The sequence below is a fragment of the Sminthopsis crassicaudata genome, chromosome 1, assembly GCF_048593235.1.
Source record: "Sminthopsis crassicaudata isolate SCR6 chromosome 1, ASM4859323v1, whole genome shotgun sequence".
NCBI lineage: Eukaryota > Metazoa > Chordata > Mammalia > Dasyuromorphia > Dasyuridae > Sminthopsis > Sminthopsis crassicaudata.
Genome location: NC_133617.1, coordinates 532,517,768 through 532,540,399, shown reverse-complemented (window position 1 = coordinate 532,540,399; position 22,632 = coordinate 532,517,768). Strand labels below are relative to the sequence as shown.

At 33.1% G+C, this 22,632-nt stretch overlaps 1 protein-coding gene across 6 annotated transcripts in view; it reads right to left on the bottom strand.

The window, feature by feature from the left end:
* FOCAD (focadhesin) overlaps positions 1 to 22,632 on the bottom strand; it is a 369,886-nt gene that overhangs the window by 43,113 nt on the left and 304,141 nt on the right. For all 6 annotated transcript variants that reach the window (XM_074281856.1, XM_074281859.1, XM_074281857.1 and 3 more), the window contains 6 exons: positions 20,006 to 20,095; positions 7,621 to 7,768; positions 5,542 to 5,661; positions 2,834 to 2,956; positions 1,423 to 1,500; positions 320 to 391 (listed from right to left, as the gene is read on the bottom strand). In XM_074281856.1, the coding sequence (XP_074137957.1) occupies positions 320 to 391; positions 1,423 to 1,500; positions 2,834 to 2,956; positions 5,542 to 5,661; positions 7,621 to 7,768; positions 20,006 to 20,095 (631 nt within the window). The remainder of the gene's footprint in view (positions 1 to 319; positions 392 to 1,422; positions 1,501 to 2,833; positions 2,957 to 5,541; positions 5,662 to 7,620; positions 7,769 to 20,005; positions 20,096 to 22,632) is intronic.

Sequence of the window (22,632 nt, the reverse complement as noted above, 5' to 3'; positions counted from 1 at the left end):
TACATGGGAGGTAGCATTAAGTAATCAATACCTCATACCATGTCCACTAAGAATAATCTCTAGTCCCTTCTTTTGTAATTCTCTCAAAAAAGTAGCATATCTAAAATGAAAATCCATTGAACTTGAAACCTAAACACACATCACAAAAGACTATCTAATAAGAAGATAAGTGAAAGTTCACAGACCTATCTTCAAGAGATTCAAATTCTCAGCAAAAAGGAAAAAAAAATCAATTTGCCAGTATTAGGATATACACTGAAAAGAAAACTTTTCTTGCCCAGAGAACTCTTAAATCCAAGAAGAAAGCTCCCATTCTCACCTGTGTTATGGTTCTAATTACTTCATTAAGTTGACTTTGAATGTGAGAGGTCTGAATTGTTTCTGATTTCAGCTGCAAATGAAAAAAACAAATTAAAGGAAAGTTAGAGTAAACAGCATTCCAGATGCGTTTATTATCATCTGATAAACTAGAATAAGCTTTCTGTTTATATTTTTGCTTCCAAACACAGCCAAAATTGTTACTAGTAGAAAGTTACTAGTAGAAAACATAAAAAACAAAGACAAGAAGACAATAACAAAATAAAAATATTAGCATTAAATGGAGTTCCCCACTGATGGATCTTAAGGTTCCTGTACTTTGCATTTAATCTCCTTTTCTTAGGTCAACATGCCAGATCAAAGTTGAATAGATATTTCAGTTTTACAAACTCAAATGAGGAATCTTTTTTTTTTTCTCATTGGTTCCTTGAATCTATCAATTTTAATAACAAGAATTTGGCATGCAAGACAATATTCCATTCAGCATCACTCTGGATAGCAAGGCTCATTTGATCCATGAAATTGAACTGAAAAGAAGAATCTTCTTTAAATACTATCATCAGATTGTATTTATTTAAATTTTTTTTAGCAAAATGTATGATTTTATTAGTATAAAGCACATCTGGTGAGGAAATTTCCTCTATCGATGGAGAGCAGTAATTAATTATTGGAGAACACATAGTTCTGGAGTTGCTGAGGACCCAAAAGGCTGAGGAACCTATCCAGAGAGTGTCATAGAGTGAATCTGTATCAGAAGGTAGCCCTGAACCCAAGCCTTCTGGAGTTGCCACTTTGCCTGTATTCCATAGGGTCTTTTTTTTTTTTCCCTGAGGCTGGGGTTAAGTGACTTGCCCAGGGTCACACAGCTAGGAAGTGTTAAGTGTCTGAGACCAGATTTGAACTCGGGTCCTCCTGAATTCAGGGCTGGTGCTCTAGCTAGCTGACCCCCATAAGGTCTTAAAAAAAAAAATCTATGTTTTTTTTTTAAAGTTAAAAGTTCAAAAAGAGATCCTCTTCTTTCATTTAAAAAAAAATGAGATTATTTATTTATTATCTCCTTGATAGAGGGACATATGGTTGACGTGTCTCTTTTATTTTATTTACCTGCATGATAGCACCTTCAGAACCAACCAAAGCAACCAGACCATTAACAGCTGCTAGGCACTGCATTGTGGGAGAACCCTGGAAATCAAATAAAAAATTAAAAAACTTCAATAAATGAAAATAGCCAAATGATTGAGATTTGTTAAAACTTGATCTACTCATCCTTTTCCTTCACCCCAATTCCTTCAGTTCATTATCCTACCTGATTATTTAAATAAGTAATTAATGAAAAAAGCATCGGGGCAAAGTAAGAAAAAGGACAAACTGAAAGATTTGATTCTATTGAGCAGGAACGTTTCTAAAATAACAAGAATATGTACAATATATTATGATAAGTGTAAGAAAATAGAGCACCTTGAACATTAATTTCAGCAAATAAACTAAGATCAGTTGGTAAAGTAGAAAAATCTTATGGAGAATGATAAAATATGAAAGTGATAAAGATTTTTTCAAAAGCTACTTTGAAATTTGGTGATTGTAATGCAAAGATGAGCACAAGGAAGCATGTGTATAAATGTGTGTATGTATATATACATACACAACACATACATGCACTCTGGAAAATATGGTTTAAATTAAGAAATAAAAGAAGCTAAAGGTTTTAAAGACTACTAAGCAGTCTCACAAATACAAACCAAAAAGAGCAGTTTCAAGAAGAGAGAAGTTTCTGGATATGGAACACTAAACATCACAAAATGTGAAACTTACTAAGATATAAAAAAGTAAATTACAAAGTTATTTCAGAATCAGGTAAGTAAAGTCATATGACATCATTGGCTGATAAGAGGAAGGGTCAAATTCAATAGTAATCTGCAAGGAAAAATAAAGAAACTATGTACTCACAACAGCTCCAACTCAATTTGTTTAAAACAAAATATTGTTTCTAAAAATGGAAGTAAAAGCAAAGACACTAACATTATTGTCCTTTCCTAGAAATTTAATCAATAATGAATTAATCCCTGGAAAAATATTTATTAAATACTGTGTTAGGTGCTGATGACAAATACAAATTTGATACAGCTCCTCTGCTCAGGAGCTTTTATTCTGATAGGAGAAGAAAATGCATATAGTAGAACAATGTTTTAGCTTAGCAAGTCACCAAAATGGTGAATGAAGAAATAGAGGAGTCCCTTGACATACCCTTTCCGACAGCAATGGTAAAGCTGCTTTGATTACTGTTCTAGTGCCAGGGAGTGGGGATTTGGGAGAATGGCATGTTATCAAAATGGTATATATTTAAGATGGATGGTGAGAAGATAATATAAAAGAACATGAAACATAGTTGGTCAAAGATATCTTCCATAAGATATACTCAATAAAGAAGCAAAAATGATGGTTCTTCAAATTGTTTTTAGACATTCATGTTTTGTGTGATTCTAAAAAAAACACTATATAAAAAAATGGCTCCTACCTCTGTAAGAACAATTTTTATCCATGCAGGAAGTAGTTTGTTGCTTAAGTCTTCTGCTTTTCCATGTCCACACACTGACAAACCATGAACAATATTCCCTAATGCCAAGGAAAAGCCTGAATTCTGTTGAGTTAAAAAAAAAAAAAAAAAAAAAAAGCCAGGGAAGGAAAGGGATAGAAGAAGGAAAATGACAAAGATTAAAAATGACCATACATAGCAACAGAGACATTTTCCGGGATCTGAACTTCCTATCTTTCCATAACTATTTCCTATAACTTCAGCTAAATTAAATTGCTGGTTGCTCCCCAATCTCATCCTTCTATCTCCTACCTCTATATATTAATGCAGATGGTTTCACTTGCCCTGCACTTATTCCCCATCCCAATATGTTAAAATCTTTTTAAAAAAATATTCAGTTCATGCAGATTTCCTTAATCTTCCAAAATGAAAGTCTTTTCTGTAACCTCAAATTTTTCTTCCAAACTATTTGGCTCTCCCCTTTGTTTCTCTTAAACTCTACTTTGATTGCACATATTTAACCTATATCAGACTGCTTAATATCCTGAGGAGAGGGAGAGAAAAAAAATTAAGAACACAAAGTTTTACAAAAATATATGTTGAAAATTATCTTTACATGTATTTGAAAAATTAAATACTATTGAAAAATTTTTAAAAAGTTCTACCTTGTATTTCCTTATCTGGGTAATTATCATCTTTCTAATTTCTGCAGATTAGCAATGATAAACAGATTGTAGAAAGAATTTCTTTGCTATTTTCATTTTTGCGTGTCTGGTGCCCAGCACTTTGCTATTTTGCTATTGCACCTTAAGAAACACGAACCTCTTCTTTCTGACTTCTAGCTGAAACCTTCTACTTGTACTATTTCCTCTTTTAGAAGGTAAGCTCCTAGAGACTAAGGACCGTCTTACTTTCCTATCTGTATCCTCATCTTTTATATTTAATAAGCACTCAACAACTGTGTCACTCATTGCTAGGATCTTAAGAAATCTTTGTTCAATTCAATCAAACAGTGGGGAGAAAATCAGTCATTAACAGAGCTTACAGGGGCTGGACTTTGGTTTGAAACAGAAACAGCACAACTAAGCACAAGGAATTTAGCTATACTAAGTATTCTGTTTTCAGGAAGCAATACTGTACTGTCAGGGAAGCCTGAACCAAACAAGTTTAAATAGTGTCAAATCTGCAAAGGGTCAGAACAGAACTACTAAGCAGGCTAATTCCTGCACATGATTAAGAGAGTGACCCTGAAGGCATACTTCAACGTTTTGCTGTTGCAAGAATCAAAGAATACTGAGTGTTCAAAGAAGCAGTAGTTAGGAAAAAAAATACTGACTTCACCAATGCAAGCTGCAAACCAGCACAATTCCTTCCATAACCACTCTGGTCCTGATCAGGGCTTAAAAATGCATAAAGAAACCAGAATGGATCTATTTCTTGTCTAATAATGCAAAGTACTAAAATACTTCAGAAGTTTTTAAATATTAAAACAATACAATCTTTTTTAAAAATCCTTTAAGAAGAAAACAAATGGAAACAAACAACAACAACAAAAAAAAAAAAAAAAAAAAAAGAATGTAGCAAGTTGCATTGGAAAGAGTTCTGGATTTAGAGAAACCAGTCCTAGGTATAAATCTGAGTTGTGTCAATAAATGTGACAAAGTAAGCCACTTAATCTCACTAGGCCACATTTTTCTCATGTGTAAAAGGCAGAAATTGTACAAGATGATTTCTGAGGTCTCTTCTAATTCCAAATCTGATGACATCAAGCAGTAAGAAAGGACAAGAACTAGGAAGAAAGAGCTACCTCTTCAATGTAACCAGTCTGGTAGCTCTCTCAATTTTAACAGACACTCTGAAGAATCTGTCAATGTGGTGTAGTGAAAATAGGAATGAAGTGATTGTCAGGAAAGAAAGCTGAATTTGAATGCTGCCTTTGACATTTCACATGGCCCATAAGAATATTTAGTCATTTTTTTCCATATCCTTATCTGTGAAATGAGGTAGACTGCAACAATAATTCAGATTCCTTTGGGCCTAGTTCCTAGTTTCTCATTTTTTATAGAATTCTTACACTCTGTAATCAAAGAATTAAAAATTTTAATCTGAATTATTTTGTTTTGTTTTTAAATTCTTCAGCAATGACTTGGAACATGAAAAGTTTCGCAATTAATTCTCTTGCATAAAGAGAAACTTTAGGAGAAACATTAATGGGAAGGTGAAATCTTCAGTGACAAAATGCCAGGCTAAGAGGTAGAAGGGAATTATTAAAGGGTCTAGGGTCCTGGTTCTTAACCTGGACTCCTTAGGATTCTAAGGTTAGATTTCAGAGTGAGAGCTATGAATTCCTTTTTTAAATTTTGCTTAATAATACTTTTCTTTAACGGATTTCCTTTGTAATTTTATGTACTTTAATGAATTTTAAAACAATATTACAAGAAAGGATCCATATACTTTATCAGATTGCCAAAAGAGTCCATGATACAAAAAAATGTTAAGAATCCCTGTTTTAGAATGATACACAGGAAAATACAGACTGAGTTTGATAATGCAATGAAATTTCCTCATCTATTTTTTGGATTTAAGATCTCCACTGTAACTTCAGCACCCAGGGAAGCTGAAAACATGCATGAAGGCAAACACCCAAAGAGAAGAATAATTCTGAAGGAATCCAGGATATATGCATTGACCTGCTGGTTATTTTCAACTAATGTCCGAAGTTTATTCATAATATCTTCAGCCTCCACTGCCTCAATAATTCCAGTGCTGAAAGCTGAAGTACACACACAACTGAGGGAATAGGCAAGGACCTAAAGAAAGCACAAAGGAAAAAATGATAAAGATAGCTAGAAGAATTAAAAAGGACAAAATTTAACCTCAAACATTCTACCAAATCACTCAATAGTTTACAGGAATACAAGCATCTACCCATGACAGAGTTCCCTTACAAACAGAGAACTTTATGAACCACTCAAAAAAAAAAAAAAAAAAAGGTAATGGAAGACAGAACATGATATATTAAATTTCCTCTTTGGTTTGCTATATTATTTCCTTTATGCCCTAGGCATGTAATACCTTTCTTCATGGTTGGTTTAATATATAAATATGCACACCACGCTTCAGTGCTTCAGTACAGCTGATTTCATCAATGTAGGAATTCCCTCCAAAGATATTGATCATCACCCATCTATACTGGCCTAATCTATGCCTCTGTTGCTCAAATCCTTCCATTAATTCTCCAATGTTGTACACGTATTATATAATGAATAAATACACTTGGCCAGGCCAGTACTATATATATAAAGCCTAAAACCAATCATGTAATCTTTATATTGAGAAACAAACCTAAAAAAAGTATAATTAAATAACATATAACAGCCATAGCAAAGAATCCTAATGCCAAAAGGGAATAAGGAAATTGTAAGGTAGGGCTAACATTGGAAAATGATTGTGCTTTTGCATAATAATTTGTTACAACCAAGTTATATTTTAGCATAATATTTGTTACAACTAAGTAATAGGAGTACTTTTCTCATATCACATTTACCAATCAATATTCTATTTCTATTTTTATAATCTTTATATATCTGTTCAAGATAAAATGGAAAACTTGCTACAGCTTACAATTTGCCAGTGCTACAAAGTTCCCTAATTTCAAAAGCTAAAAATTCAAGAGAAAAAATAACAATTCACTTGAGGCTTCATAAATGAAATGTTCTAAAGAAACAAAGAAATTAGCAGCAAGACAGCTGCTTTAATTGTGAAAACCTTGTTTTCATTTATTAGTTAAATTGCCCCTCTCTCTGAAAAATGTCTCCTTTCACTTAAAAAACAATATTATTAAATCACCCCCTACACTCCTTTAAAAATGGAAATGGAGTGCATGTCCTAGAACAAAACTTCAACCCTGTGTGTCCCAAAGAAATTCACCAATTCAACAGAGCCCCATTGCTGAAAACAGAGGAGCTATACCCAGCGAAACACAGAAGCCATTATGCACTCATCAATAGCTCATGGGGCAGCCTGGGATAAAAGAGAACCTGCTTTAATGAGGGGGGAATCTGGCTGGTCATGAGGTCATCCCCTATTCCTTCAAGAGAATGGCACAGGCTCTTTAGTTCCACCTGGGTATAACAGAAGCAGGCATTAGGGGATTCCAGTATTAGCTTTCCATCTAAACATGGTTAACATATGCAGGCTGTATGCCCAATGGACCGCAATCTCTACACCCAAATTATGTATAGGGCAGTCCAATAGGAATGTTTTCACAATGCAATAGAGAATTCATTGTTTGTTGGGTAGCAAAGGAATTCCCATGTTATTTCTCACATTAGTTGGTTTCACAAAATTATTAAGTAGTTGGTCTGCTATATCTTTGGCTTATTCACAGTTTTGAATCTTTTTTCCTCCTTTTTTCCCCCCAGTGGTGGTGGAGGTTCTATGTTGTTTTAGCACAATTCTGCAAAGTTACATTTAGCCTTCAGTCTGAATCATATCACTTTTCTTAGAGAATATATCCTGAAGAAACTAACTTAGATTTTTCCTTTCAATGAATACTCTCATTTAACAACCAGATTTAAAATGAAGTTAATCTTAAGAGCCAAATAGCTTTAAAAAAAATTTGCTTAAATATAAACTACTAGCCAATTTATGCAACAACATTCAAAGAACAACAAAATGGGCTAAAGTAAGAGAAGCAAAACATCAGGAATAGAAAAAAAAATAAAAGTTCAAAGTTAGGTATTAAATGTTATCCTAAAGCCTCTTACCTCTTGAAATGTTCTGCTCTGGTCCCCACTGTCATCCAGGTAAGCAGAGAGTTTTCGAAGAGCTGTAGCAATGTGAACTCGAGACTCAGTCTGACTGTTGTGGCTCATGAGGGAAAGGACAAGTCCTACTCCCAGGATGCAACCAGTGCTTGGAGAGAAGAAGAAAACATACTCCAAACATAGGAAATTAAAGGGATGCTCAGTAGGGGAGTTCATAATGCTGGGAGTACTGGGAAAGTAGAATGGATTCTAATTCTCTTGTTTGTGGTGGCTATAAGAGAAATGTATAAGCTCTAGCAGGTTGCATATGAGTGAAAAAGGTTTTTTGAGTATCACCTTGAAAACATATCAAAGTTCAAAGAGACTCCTAACAATCAGATGAGGGACGAAATAAGGAATGTGGTTTTTTGCCATAGCAACTCATTAAACTATAGACTACAGGTAGAAGAGCTGCCATCTGTATTAGCATAGGAAGAACTCATTAGGACCAAATCTCTTTTTTAAAAATAGTATTTTATTTTTCAAAATATATGCAAAAACAAGTTTTCAACATTTACCTTTGCAAAATCTTGTGTTCCTCTCTTTCCCTTCCTCCCCAAGATAGCAAGCAATTTGATATAGGCTAAACATGTGCAATTCTAAACTTAAACTTCCATATTCATCATGCAACACAAGAAAAAAAATCAGATCAAAAGGAAAAAAATACAAGAAAGAAAAAAACAAGTAAATACAACAACAAAAAAGGTGAAAATATTATGTTTTGATCTACATTCAGTCTCCTTAGTTGTTTTTCTGGATATAGATGGCACTTCCATCACAAGTTTATTGGAATTGCCTTAAATCACCTCATTTTGAAAAGAGCCAACTATGACCAAATCTTTTAAGGTGATGAAGTATTTTTAAGTAAATATTTTTACACTGTATTCATTAACTCTTCCTCCTTCCACAGAAACATGCCTCTCTACTCAAAAGGCATGCACAGAAAAATTAATGTTTGTTAAGAGACAGTTGAATGATCAATTAATTTTATTTATTAAGCATCTGTTGTGTGCAAAACACCATGTAGGGAGACATAAAGGTTAAAGAAGATAGGTTTATTCCCCTCATAGAGCTTATAGATTTATCAGGGAATGAGACCCACAGATTTACAGAGAATGAGACATAAAGATAATATACAGAATAATGAGGAGGTAATATTTTATATCACAAATATAGAATATTATATTATATATTCATTAGAAGCATAAGTCAAAAACAATTTTTTGCAAGGTCCAAGTGGGGAAGGCACAGGAAACAAAGAAGCCTTCATGAAAGATCCAATTTGATTTGGATTTAAAAGTTGGGTAGGAATTTAAGAAACAGAGGAGGTAAGGGGGAGCAACACAACAGGAAAAAACAAGGCATCATTATGGGTTACTTTTACATGCTTTGTAAATGATCCCCTGCAATGCTATGAACCTTAGGTTTCATTTTCCTATTTACAACTGGAGGTCTTACAGGAATTGTGCTTGCCAACTCATCCCTAGATATTGTTCTTCACAATACATACTATATACTAGCCCATTTCCATTATGTTCTATTTATACTTAACAACTAAAAATTAAGGGGTAAAAGGAGAAAAAGCCACATTTTCTTCTGCACACATATCTATCAATTCTTCTCCATCCTTTACCTTCTCTGCCTATCATTGCATCAGAAAAGCAATTAAACATAATACTTGGGTCTGTCACAAGTCAGTTCACATGGAAATCTGTTGGTAGTTGCTACTTTATACTACAATTCTCCTGAAATCACAAGTACATCTTTAGTTTTGAACTGTCCTCTTAAGAAAAATAATTAGTTATTTATTTAGTGTTTTTAACAAAAGCACTTTTCATGTTATCTATCTCACTTGAACTTTATAACAAGCCTGTGAATTAGGTGCTATTATTGAACTCATTGAATAGGTGAGGAACAGAAGACTGAGAGAGGTTAAAGTTAAATCTTTTACCAAACATTACACAGCTATTAAATGTCAGAGACAGAACAAGAACTCAGGGGTTCCTGAATCCAAATCCATCATTCTATCCAACATGCCCATCTAGAAACCATGACTAATATGATCATAAGTTTGTAAGAGAATGAAGGAACCACTGATAGTGTTTAATTTAAAAAAACAAAACAAAAAAAAAAAACTGCGCTCAATGAAAGTCTTGCTCATTTACAAAAATCAATTTTCTCTTCAGTGATCTGCTTGAGGACATTTTTTTCAAGGCATTTCTCCAAGAGCCTACTTTAAATACTGATGCATTATATAACTTTGAACTGGAATAATATCTATTACCTAAGCACCAAGACACTTTTAAAGAGAATTTTATGTATTTACCAATTACTTCCCATGATGTCTCTGAAAAGCAAGGCTTTAAAATATCTCATGAAAGGAAATCCAAAGCAGGAGGTTTGACAGTTCAGAAATGCAGCTCACTCAAGGTCATACATAGCATTTATAGCAGCACAGTGAATACTGGAACAAATGAGCTTCTGATTCCTGGCCTTATGCTCCATATGTCAGACCAAGGCACACTCTTGGTGCCTGCCATGCTCAAGAAAAAGGAACATTCAAAATTATAATGTTCTTTTTTCGATTTGGTGGATCTATTTCAGAACAATCTGGCAATCAAAAAAATCCTTCAAAAACAAGCCAATGCATCAGTTCATCATTACTGAAGCACAACTGTTAGAATTTACATGAATTAAACAACAAACTCAACTAAGATAATGTTTTTGCAACTGTTTTAATCACCATCTAACATCTGAATGCTACATTCTTTTAAGACAAATTACATTTTGCAGAGAAAAACAAGAGCTAAGGGCTCTTGCTTAATATAGACTCCAAAAACTCTGCTTTATTCTGAGATCTGGGGGGAAAAAAACCAAAAACATTGTTGACTTCCATGCCAATGTAGCTAAAAGCATAAGAAATGAGAAAAATAACCCCCTCCTCTATCCTATAAAATTAACTGTGATGCAAACTTTGACAAATATTATACAAGTATATGTATCACAATTATTTATAGCTAACACTAAGTACTTAAATAAGATTTCATGAGAAAAAAATTGGAATAATAAAGTCTAGTTCTAGTCACTGGAATTTCCCACCATCTGATAAGCACAGAAAAATCATGCAATTTTATTTGGTAAGGTTGAACTGATAAACTTTTTTTTGGGGGGAGGGGTGTCTAGACCTGTGGCATTTAGAGTTTAAATACTTGCTCAGGGTCACATAGTCAGAATGTATCTAGACAAGATTTGGACCGAATCCTTCCTGACTCTGAGATTAGTTCTCTATCAACTATAACATGCTACCCCTTAAGGCATAGTGAATAAAATTGTACTTATACTGTGACAGGTTGTAAAAGGTACAACAGAATAGTTAAATAAATTTTGAGTTGTAACTTCAATTTCTTTTTTAGTTTAAGCATTCTTAAGCAACTATGCGGCACATGAGATAGATTTGAGACTCAAAAAGAAATTAAAATTCTACCTCAAACACATGAGCTATGTAGCTCTAGACAAGTCACTTAGCCTGCCTCCGTTTCCTCATTATAAGATAAGGGTCATAATAGCTTCCAATCTCACAAGATTGTTCTGAGAATGAAGTGAGATAATATATGTACAATGTTTTCTTAATTTTTAGGTGTTTACATGTACAAAAATGTTTGTGGCAGCCCTTTTTATAGTTGCATGAAACTGGAAACTGAGTGGATGCCCATCAATTAAGAAATGGTTGAATAAGTTCTGGTGTATGAATGTAATGGAATATTACTGTTCTATAAAAAAATGACCAGCAGGATGATTTTAGAGAGGCCTGGAGAGACTTAGATGAACTGTAGCTAAGTGAAATGAGTAGAACCACTGTACATAGCAACAGCAAGATTATACAATGATTAATTCTGATGGATGTGGCTCTCCTCAACAATGAGATGATTGAGGCCAGTTCCAAGGATCTTGTGATGGAGAAAGCCATTTATACCCAGAGAGAGGACTGTGTGGATCACAACATAGCATTTTCACTGTTTTTGTTGTTATTTGTTTGCATTTTATTTTCTCTTTTTTTTTTCCTTTTGATCAGATTTTTTTCTACAGCAAGATAATTCTATAAATATGTATGTATATATATATATGCATATATATATATTGGATTTAACATATTTTAACATGTTTAACATATATTAGATTACTTGCCATCTAGAGGGGGGATGGGGAAAGTGAGATTAATTTGGAATACAAGGTTTTGCAAGGTTCAATATTATAAAAATTATCAGTGGATAGAGCACCAGCCCTGAAGTCTAAGGTCAGAATCTAATCTCAGACACTTAACACTTCCTAACTGTGTGACCTTGAGTAAGTCACTTAACCCCAATTGCCTCAGCAAAAAAAAAAAAAAATCATCTATGCATGTTTTGAAAATGAAAAGCTTTAATAAAATTTTTAAATGTTTATATAAATGCTAGCTATTATTATTATTATTAGTGTTAGCCTAACTATACACAAACATTACATAAAAACAAAACTATGAAATACTTTCTCTTTCAGACTGAATCCCATTTATAGTTTTAATGTAATGAATAAAAAATGTTTGGGATGATCCAGTATGTAATTTTAAGTTCAGGATAAGGAAAGGAAAAAAGGTAGACAGCTAAGTACTGGTTCTAATAGCTATTCGAAAAGAAATGGAAAAAACTTTTTTAAAATAATAGATCTTTACCCAATCTGATTATAGAGTACAAAATCAAATAGACAAAATAGCAAAAGAGTAAGATGAAAATACCACAAAAACCAGAAGAAATAAAAAGAATGATCAGAACCTGCTATGTTGTTATATACCAATAATTAAGAACACAAAAGAACAGACTTATTTCAAAAATAAAAAACACCTGGACAAACAGAAATCCAAAAACATATATATATATATATATATATATATATATTTTTTTTTTTTTTTTAAATATATGTGGAACCAGAGATATAAAAGAACTAGCAATTGGGTGAGGGAAGAGAAGATGCAACTCCTGGTTCTAAGGGAAGAATTCTATCAAGCTTTGAAAGAACAACCAAAACCTATAAAACAAAAGTTATTCTAAAAAAATACTGAAAGAAGGCACTCTACTGAACTTCTTTCCTGATACAAATACAGTTCTACTTATGCCTAAAGCAGGGAAAGAGAAAGCAAAGAAAGTGAACTACAGACCAATATCATTAATATTGAATAAAATATTAAAATAAATCATTTCAAAAAGACTATAGGAATTTATCCAGAGAATTATTCAGTATGATGAAGCTGGATTCATACTAGATAAATAACAATGGTTTAACATTAGGAAATCAGCATAATTCATCATCTTAAAAATAAAAACATCTAAAACTACATGGTCACTTCAACAGAAGCAGAAAAAACCTCTGACAAAATACATCCTTCATTAATGTTAAAAACAAGCCTACAAAACATGAATTTAGAGGAATCTTTTAATATCACCAAAAAAAACCTCTCTAAAATCAAAAGCAAACATTATATGCCTCAAGGATACGTCTCAAACTGTACCAGATAAGCCAGTAACTGTTTTAAATGGTCAATTTAGTCAGTTAAACATCATCTGTACAAAGGTATTGTAATACACACACACACACACACACACACACACACACACACACACACACAGTCAGTAGGTCAGGAATTGTCCCAATAACTATAGGAGGAAAGCAATGATGGATTCTGTTCTAGCTGTTATTTTATAAAGTTCTGAAAATCCTAGCAAACATCAGAGAAAGAAATCAAAGGCATAAAAATAATAAGCATTGAGGAGATTAAACTATCCCTATTTCCTCATAAAATGATGGTTTATTTAGAAAATCTTATGAAATAAATACTGAAACTAAATGGACTATTGTCAACTTCAGCAAACTTAAAAGCTACACAATAAAGCCTCAAAATTCAACAGTATTTCTACATAATTACAAAATATAGCCAACAATAATGTAATAGGGAATAAGTATAAACAACATAAAATATTTGGGAGACAATTTGACAAAACATAATTAACCTGTATATATATTCAATTATACATTGATTCTTAAATCAGTGGTACATGGTTGGATCATACCACTATAAAAGTTAATTTATATTTTTAGTGTCATACTAATCAAATAATCAAAAGGATACTCCAACAGAATGTCAAAGTTGCAATCCCCATCTTCAATAAAACTATCTATAAATGTACGATACTATAATACAATGCCCAACAATTGATTATTCAAACACTCAAAGAGAAGGAACCCACTGTTGCCTGGGGTAGCATACTATGTTTTTACGTCACTAAATTATTTGTAAGATTTTCAAAATCTGTCTCTTTCAAGTTTTAACCCCTATTGTTAATTCTGATCCTTGAAAATAAGTAGAATAAGCCTAATCTCTCTTATGGAAAGATAGCAGAGTTATAATGCTTTCTGCCTTTGTTTTCTCTTCTTCAGGCTAAAAAAAAAAAAAAAAAAAAAAAAATCTATTCTTTAAACTGATTCTGAAATGGCATGGTTCTACTTTCACTAACCTCCGGATATACTTTTATTTGTCAATATCTTCTTAAATAGTGGTTCATAAAATGAAACAATCTTCCATATATTGTTTGATATTTTAAAATGTTTATATGGATAGAGACAACCATATCACCCCCACTGCTGAAACTCATGTTGTGTCTTAACTGACAGACACTGCTGAAATAATTGAACTTTATATTCTTTCTTTGGATCCTCAAGTGTTTAGCACAGTGTGCTTGTGCACACAGTAATAATTAAATAAATTAATTAATAAATTCTTGTTGACTATGGTTTGCAGAGCAGGTAGAAATAGGTCAGTAGTATTTATACATGAAATTGACTCCTTCAGAGGTTAATATACAAATGAAATCTCTTTGTCTCTGAGTCTGTCTGTATTTCCCTCTTTGCCTCTGTCTGTCTGTCTCTGTCTCTGTCTCTCTTTCACACACCACTTTCGCCCACAAAAACCCATACATCAAAGTAAGTCAACGAAACAAAACAGATATATAGATATTATAGACATAACAGAATAGATAAACTGTTTAGCTTTGGATAAACCCATGAGCATGAAGTACTGGGGGAAGAACTCTGATAAGAAATGTTAATAAACCTAGACAGCAATTTAGCAGAAATTCAAGTTAGTCCAATATTTTGCACCATATATTACATTATGCTCAAAATAGGTATGTAACCTGAATCAAAAAGTTTACAACTTTTTTTTTTAATGTAAGTGAATGAGATCAAATATAAAACTTATGGCTAAGGGGAGAATTATTGACTAATCAAAAGGAAGTCAAAACATAGAAAAGGCAATTTAGACTACATAAAATTTAAAAGCTTTTCACAAATAAAATCAATATTAGCATTAGAAGAGAAACAATGGAATGGGGAAAATGTTTATATCAAATATCACCAATAAAAGTATGATGTCCAAAATGTACAGGGAATTGATCCAAATATATTAACACCAAGTGCCTCAATATTCAAAGGATATTTCTGATTACCATTAAAGTGTCTTCCTGGAACTACTTATATTACTTTGTGGAATCCCAGAGGTTTCACAAAACAGTTTCAGAAATACCATCCTCGAAAAAAAAAAAAAAAAAAGCATTTCACTTTCCTACAAACTAATAAATGTTCAAGACCTATTCCTATAGATATGCTTTTTCTAGTTCTTGTCTACTTAAAATTTAAAAAATTATCTTATTCTCATAGTCAATGTTCCTCTATGAAATCATTAATTCATGAACATGACCATAACAAATGGACTATTGTTATGTTTATCTAGACCTAAGTTGTGCTCTTTTGCTTAAAACAGAGTGCATAAGGCAGGACAGGAGAAGAGCTTCATATCTTGATTTCTGAATTACTCCCATATAATTTCAAGTTCCCTGATACCTTAAGATCTTTATTTTTGTTCTAAAGCATTCAGTTTAACATTAATGCTCATTTTCCTATTTTTGCCAGACCACACACAACTTGGACTGATTTTTGTTCACAGATGTCTGTCCCACAAGAACAAAGAGCAGCTATGTGTTGATGAACTGAGCATCTTAAAAATTTCGGGCAAAATATGGTCAGAAAAAGTACATTAAATAGACAATTATGGACCTTATAATTGCTAACTTGAGTGTTCTATAAAAATACTAATTAACAATAATTATTGAGATCCAAATTTCAAACCGTACCAGATACGCCAGTAAATGTTTTAAACGGCCAATTTAGTCAGTTAAACATCATCTGTACAAAAAAGCTGACAATACTCAGTATTGTAATACACACACACACACACACACACACACACACACACACACACAGAGTTAATATAATATGACACACTAGCAAACTTTTTCTAAAATAACAAAGGCAAGAATCTCAACATTCATCTAATTCTCTGATAATTGGAAAGTAAGCTAACAAAGTATGTAAATGATCAATAAAGAATTAACCAATTAATCAGATAGTATAGGCACAGAACAGAACATGCACAAAAGTATCCGCTCTAAATCTTGGCAGAACACACGTATTAGTTCAGGGCTCGGGTGTTTGGGAGATGAGCTAACGCCCGGCTGTTTCCATTTGGCTGTGTGTGTGACTCAGAATTGAGCAAGCCTTGGTACTTGGGAGATGATGAAACACTCCTCTATTGGTCACTGAGCTAGAAAAACAGATTCAATGGACCTTAAAAAGGAAGTGACTACCACTGGTGCTCTTTTATTCCTAGCATTTTGATCTTTTGGCAAGTAGCTTAAAAACAATGAATTGCCAAACATACACCAGCCAAAGCTCATGTCTAGAGGAGCCTGATCCTATGTTTTGGGCTGCCTTTTGTGTATTTGATGTTTCCTGATTTTAAGTGAACAGGTATCAAGGCTGAGATGGACATCCAGGCTTAGAGACCATACAGGGAGCTCTGACAGTCCTGGGTCCTTTTGCAGGAACTGCCTTGTGCTAATTGGAAGTATTCCCAGAAACTAGTCCACAGCAGATAAACATCAAAAAGAGGATGAACCAAAGCTCTGGCTTAGTTTACCAGAAGCCACAGTTTAAAGGTTTCACAGCTTAGATGAAATACAAAAATTTTTAAAAGCCCAATTAGTAGTCTTGAAAAATGCTGCATATTCCAAAGAGGTCAGAGTCTTAATATCCTAAGAGAGTCAGTCCTTCTACTTGTAGGCAATTTTAAGCACCTACTACTTACTATGTATAAGGCACTGTATTGAGCGCTGAGGATAAAAAGAAAGAAAAAAACTTGTCCTTTCCCATGAGGAGCTCAAAATCTAATGGGGTAGAAAACATGTAACAAAAAATATATAACAAACTATATATAGGTCAGTCAATCAATAAACATTTATTAAGCACCTATTAAATGGCCATGTACTGCCCACTGGAGACATAAAGAGAGGCAACAGACAGTTTTTGCCTTCATGGAGTTCACAAGAACTATACAATAATTATTTAGGTTACAGAAACCTTTAAATCTTTCTGTCAATAGACGTATATAAGTATTTTATATTTAACGTCTCATTTCTGTGTAAGGATTAAATACCAACTCTATGTCTGGTGCCTCTATGCCTATTCACAATTCCCTCTATCATCCAACCAGCCATCCATTCATCTATCTATCTATCCATCTATCCATCTATTCATCCATCCATCCACCCATCCCCTGATTCTGGGCAGATCCTAGCTATGAGCAAAATCGAATTCTAACTAAATCCGTTCCATGGTACTGAATAGAGGTTTAGGGAGTTGAAGAGTATGAGAAAAAAGGGTAGCTAGCATAGCTCTTGAAAAATCATTGTCTCCCAGAACCGGGCAGTCTAGAGCAGAGAGTCTCCTTAGCATAGATGGGGTGAGAGATTGTCCTATTCCTACCGGGCCCAATTATAGCATGACTTCATTCAAGGAATATAGTATGGATCTAGTGGTAAGAACTACTTTTTGCATTTACAATCAACTGTTCTAACTGCACCACCACTACCATATTAAATTTCCAGTAGATGGCAGTAAGTTATAATGTATAATTACAACTCCTTAAAAGCCCAGGTGCTCAGTAAATGTCAGTATCTATTGAAGCATGCCAAATTTGCTCTAGGTAAATTTTGAAATCACTCTCTTGCTCTCTCTCAAGTCTATTAAACACTTCAATAAATGTTCCTGCAATTTCACTAAAGAGAAGACCTTCCTGGATTCATCCAATCTCATTCAAATGGGGATAATGTACTTAGTTACATGAGCTTATCAAGACATATCCTCAGGAGTTGACTAGAATTAAAATAGGCCAAAGGGGAGAAGAAGATATCTCTTGTGATAGAGTATACTTCTTTAAAAAATGAAAACAATAAAATATAATAATATCAAGTTTTCTTACTTAATTATTTTTCCCCTAAACATAACTCTACAAAATATATTATGCATTAAAATACAGATATTATAACATACATATTTGTATACATAAATATGAAACACCACAAAATAAAAAACAATTAAGGAATAAACTGAATAGTTTTGACTGTGACAGGAATACAGAAGGAAAAGATTGGTGTGAAAAATAGGTGTGGCTGAAAATAAAAAGTGAGAATTTTGTGAAGAGGTTAAGATGTCCCTTAGGTCTTTGAGAATGAGAAGGATTTGGATAAATGAATTCTCTGCAACTTTTGTTTTTTTTTAAATAAATTTACCAGTATCTCTTCCACACACATCTGGAGTAAGAAGACCTACCAAATGCAAGTCAAAGAAAAGGAGGGACTAAGAAAATGGCACAAAGCAAAAAAGGAGAAATATTTAATAACCTTAAGGGTGACAACACGATTTCAATCTGAAAAACACCAAATAACATGATTTTACAATTTTTTGTATCTCCATTGTTTAACACAGTAACTGGTAAATAATAAACACTTAATAAATGTTTGTTTACTGACTGATTGAAGATGATTTGTTGAATTTGAACTCAAATTTCCATAGAAGATATATGCTAAAAGTTTGTCAAGGGCTTAAGTTACCCACATTCTCATGTGCAGAGGAGAGTTTCAATTTTAAAAAGCAATGTGTCATAAATGTGAAACTATAAGGACTTCTCTGTGGATTAAATAAAATGAGCAGAGGTTGAAAAGATCAAATGCTATGTACATATTGCCCAAATAACTTAATGTACAAGATGTCATATATGAAATATAACAATAAACCAAGTAACAAGTAACTTACATAACTTATACATAAGTAATAAGACTCAATATCCTGATGTTCTATCTAACTCTATGAACAAATTCCGAAAAGGCATTCCTAATGAAGACCCAAATCCTCAGCTTTACATTATGTTCAAGTGTATTTACTCAATAGTCTACAGGATGGTATAATAAAAGAGATGCTGCATTAAGGATCCTTTTTGCTCTAAAACTTATGCTCTCAAATTTTATTTCCTAAACCCTTGAGATATTTTTCATGCCTAAGAATATACTTTGAGTAATCTTATCTGCTTAGAGTATGAAGCTTCCACTTTCTACCATTAATCAAACTATCCTTAAAATTCCATTTTTTCTGAATCTTTTACTATGAAACTGGAAGAGTAATGACAGTTTCTTCAATTTTAACTCTATCTAAGGAACTCCTATAATCCATCCAGTGCACTCAGTGGCTTTGCTTCTTACTGAGATATTAAGTTTATATATTTGTCCATTGCTCCTTCTTCTGTCTGATCTAAATATGTCAGTCCATGATATGGTTATTTACCCTGAAAGCTACTGACAAGGAATGAATTCCACTGACTTAACTCCATTTTTTATCACCCCATCTTGACTAGAATTTAAAAAAAAATTCTGAATGGTGATTTTAGGAGTTTGCTGAAAACCTGTGATCATTTAATGTTTGCACCTATTTTGTTCCTTCTACAAATTTTGCATTTTTACAAACAGAAGGACTCTGCAAAATTCTCATATTCAAAAGCCCAGACCTTGAAAAGATTAGATCTTGTGCACATATTTTCCAGGGAATAGTTTTCAAGAAGTCATAGTGAAGTATAAAAATGAAGTACTTTCTAGTGAAAAGGCTTCACCCCTGCCTCCTCAAATTGGGAGAATGAGTAGAAAAATTTTACTTAAACTTCTGTGTTTCTCCCCCTCAAGGTACAAATCTTTTATACAAGTAAATTCCATGTTAGTTATAATATCCTGAAAATTGATAAAAGGAAAGCTTTATAATTTCCTAATAACAACAGGCACCTATAAAAGTTTTACTGTAACATGTAAAACTTGCAGCAGTATTGGAAATCCTTAGCACTGAATTAGTGATGGAGAGAAAAATAGCTATAACATACTTGTATTCAAGATGGGTATCAAAGCAGCAATTTTCCAGAGCATCCAATGATGTCATCAGAAGAAGGTTCAACTGTTGGCCAGACACATCACTGAGAAGGAATAGCAAAAAGAGAGAGAGAGAGAGAGAGAGAGAGAGAGAGAGAGAGAGAGAGAGAGAGAGAGAGAGAGAGAGAGAGAGAGAGAGAGAGAGAGAGAGAGAGAGGAAGAGAAGGAATGAGAATGAATCACTGAAAATCATTCAATTACCACAATTTACTATCATTATGCCTTTTAAAGAGCTAAAATGGGGATAGAAAACAATTTTTCCTATAGAATAAAATCTAGTCCTTTTTATAAAGGAAAAACATATAAGAACTGTTAATCCATATGACTTTTATAGGGTTTGTGAGCTATATGATTCTAGGCAAGTTACTCATCTTATATGTGCCAGACAACACTCTCTAAGACTTAGTTCCTAACAAAAAGATAAGTTGTAGTCTGTGTGCTGGTAGAAGTTACCCTATGCTAATGAAAACATAAATCTTAAATTTTTCAAAATCATTTTTTTTATAACCATGAAATGAATGACTTCACCATTTGCTTTTATGATTCCTTCTTTCCTTCCTTTGTCCCTCTCTCTCTTTTCATTCTTACTTTCAAGCTGGGCCGTGTCATGTTTCCTTTTTTAGGAGCAATTCATGAGAAACTTCTCCATGGTCATACAGTAAGGGTGTATCAGAAGCAGGCCTTAAATCAAAGTCTTTCTGATTGAGGTTGTTTTTTTTTTTTTTTTTTTTTTTTAAATTTAGTTGAATAAATCCTCAAGCTCTTGCTTTTGCTCAATTCCTCCATTGAGGAAAGGGGGACTGTTTATTCAGTTTCAAATCACTGAAATATAAAGACCAAAGAAAAAGTCAACCTGTGAGCCAATTAATAACCTGTAAATGAAATACTATTAGAAATCTGCCAGCCTTCCTAGACTGCCATTCTCCAAGGCCACCCCATGATTTTCCTTCTCTATAAAACCTACTAAAACCAATTTCAATTTTTAATATGCCAGTCAAGCCTAAGGAAAAATGGGCAAAAGTGAAAATTGAAATAACCTAACTCTCTGATTTTAAACTTCTTGAAACTTAAACAATATGATTCCAAGAGCAGTACTGGTGAGTCATCCCTTGTAACTTAAAAAACTAAAATTAATTTTTTACTGCCTTCTCTGAGGCAGGGATTTGGATTTTTCATCAACACCTATATTGTCAAGGGGTTTCTTCAGCTTTACTCTTATGCTTGGCTACAAACCTCAGTGTAATTTATCACTTACATAGCCAACCAGGCTACATTCTTAATAATTTATTCACAGACTAAGAAACAGGTGAATTTGCTTGAGGCAAGGTATTTCATTTTTCAGCAAAAGACCGACATACTGTTTTTCCTCACTTTTCATTACTCTTAACTAAGAATTAAATAGATCTTAAGTTGTTAGGTTTTTGGAGGGTTTTTTTTTTTTTTTGGAATAAGATACTGTTGAGCATCCTAAATGAATTCTCAAGGGGCCCAACCAGCAAAGTCTATTTGCAATCAACTGATAGCCTCAGGAGGTTTTGGTGCAACATTTCAGAATCCAACTCGGGTACTTTTCTAAAACAAAATTCCAGAACAGTACTTAAATTTTAAGGAACCTTCTTTCATAGAGACAAAACTCAGCATTCACAGCTGAAATTGCCCTTTTCACATAACTATTTTCATATAAAATTGACTTTTGTCCCTGAGAGGAATATTGTGTACTAACCTATTACCCCAAAAGGCAACTCTGGCTTTCATGCAGCTCATTTGATATTACTGAGTAATTATGTATAGACAGCAATCTTCAAAGTTTTCTGCCTTTAGAAAAATAGGATTATTTTGCTGCAAAGCTAAATATATACTCCAAATTGTTTCATTCATCTTTTATGAACTAAGAATGTAAAAAAAGTATTAAAACAAAAAGATAGGTACTTTAGAACACTTAGATCTCAGAAATTTGAAAGAAAAAAGGAATTAAAAATCATATTTCTAGCAGAATATCAGTACTAATGCAAACAACAACAACAACAACAACAACAACCACAACAACAACAACAACACCTTACAATGAAAAGGAATAAAGTATTAAACAAGTGAAACACAAGGACACTGAATCTAATACTGTACAGAATCCATTAGTACACTAAAAATGAGAAGTCAAAGATGATACAGGATAGATTACTGGACCTGGGGCACAGAAGATCTCAGTTCAAATACTGCCTTAGCCATTTACCAATTGTGTAACTATGCAATATGTAATCTGTCTCAGTTTTCTCCTCTATAAAATAGAGATAATTATAGCATTTATACTCCTACCCACCTCTCCTCAATTGTGATAAGGATAAAATGAAATAATACTCGTAGGATATCTTGCAAATATTAAAACATTAAAAATGCTGACATTTCTATAATGTCTCTGCAAGACTACTTCTGGGTAACCTTTCCCAAGATATCCTGAAAATATAAAGTGAAACAAGCATAAAGAAGAAGATGGTATTATATAAACCAGAGTCTAGTCTAATGCCATTAGTTCTGAGCAGAGTCATATCCATAAAACAATTAAGAACACAATCCTCTTTAGTAA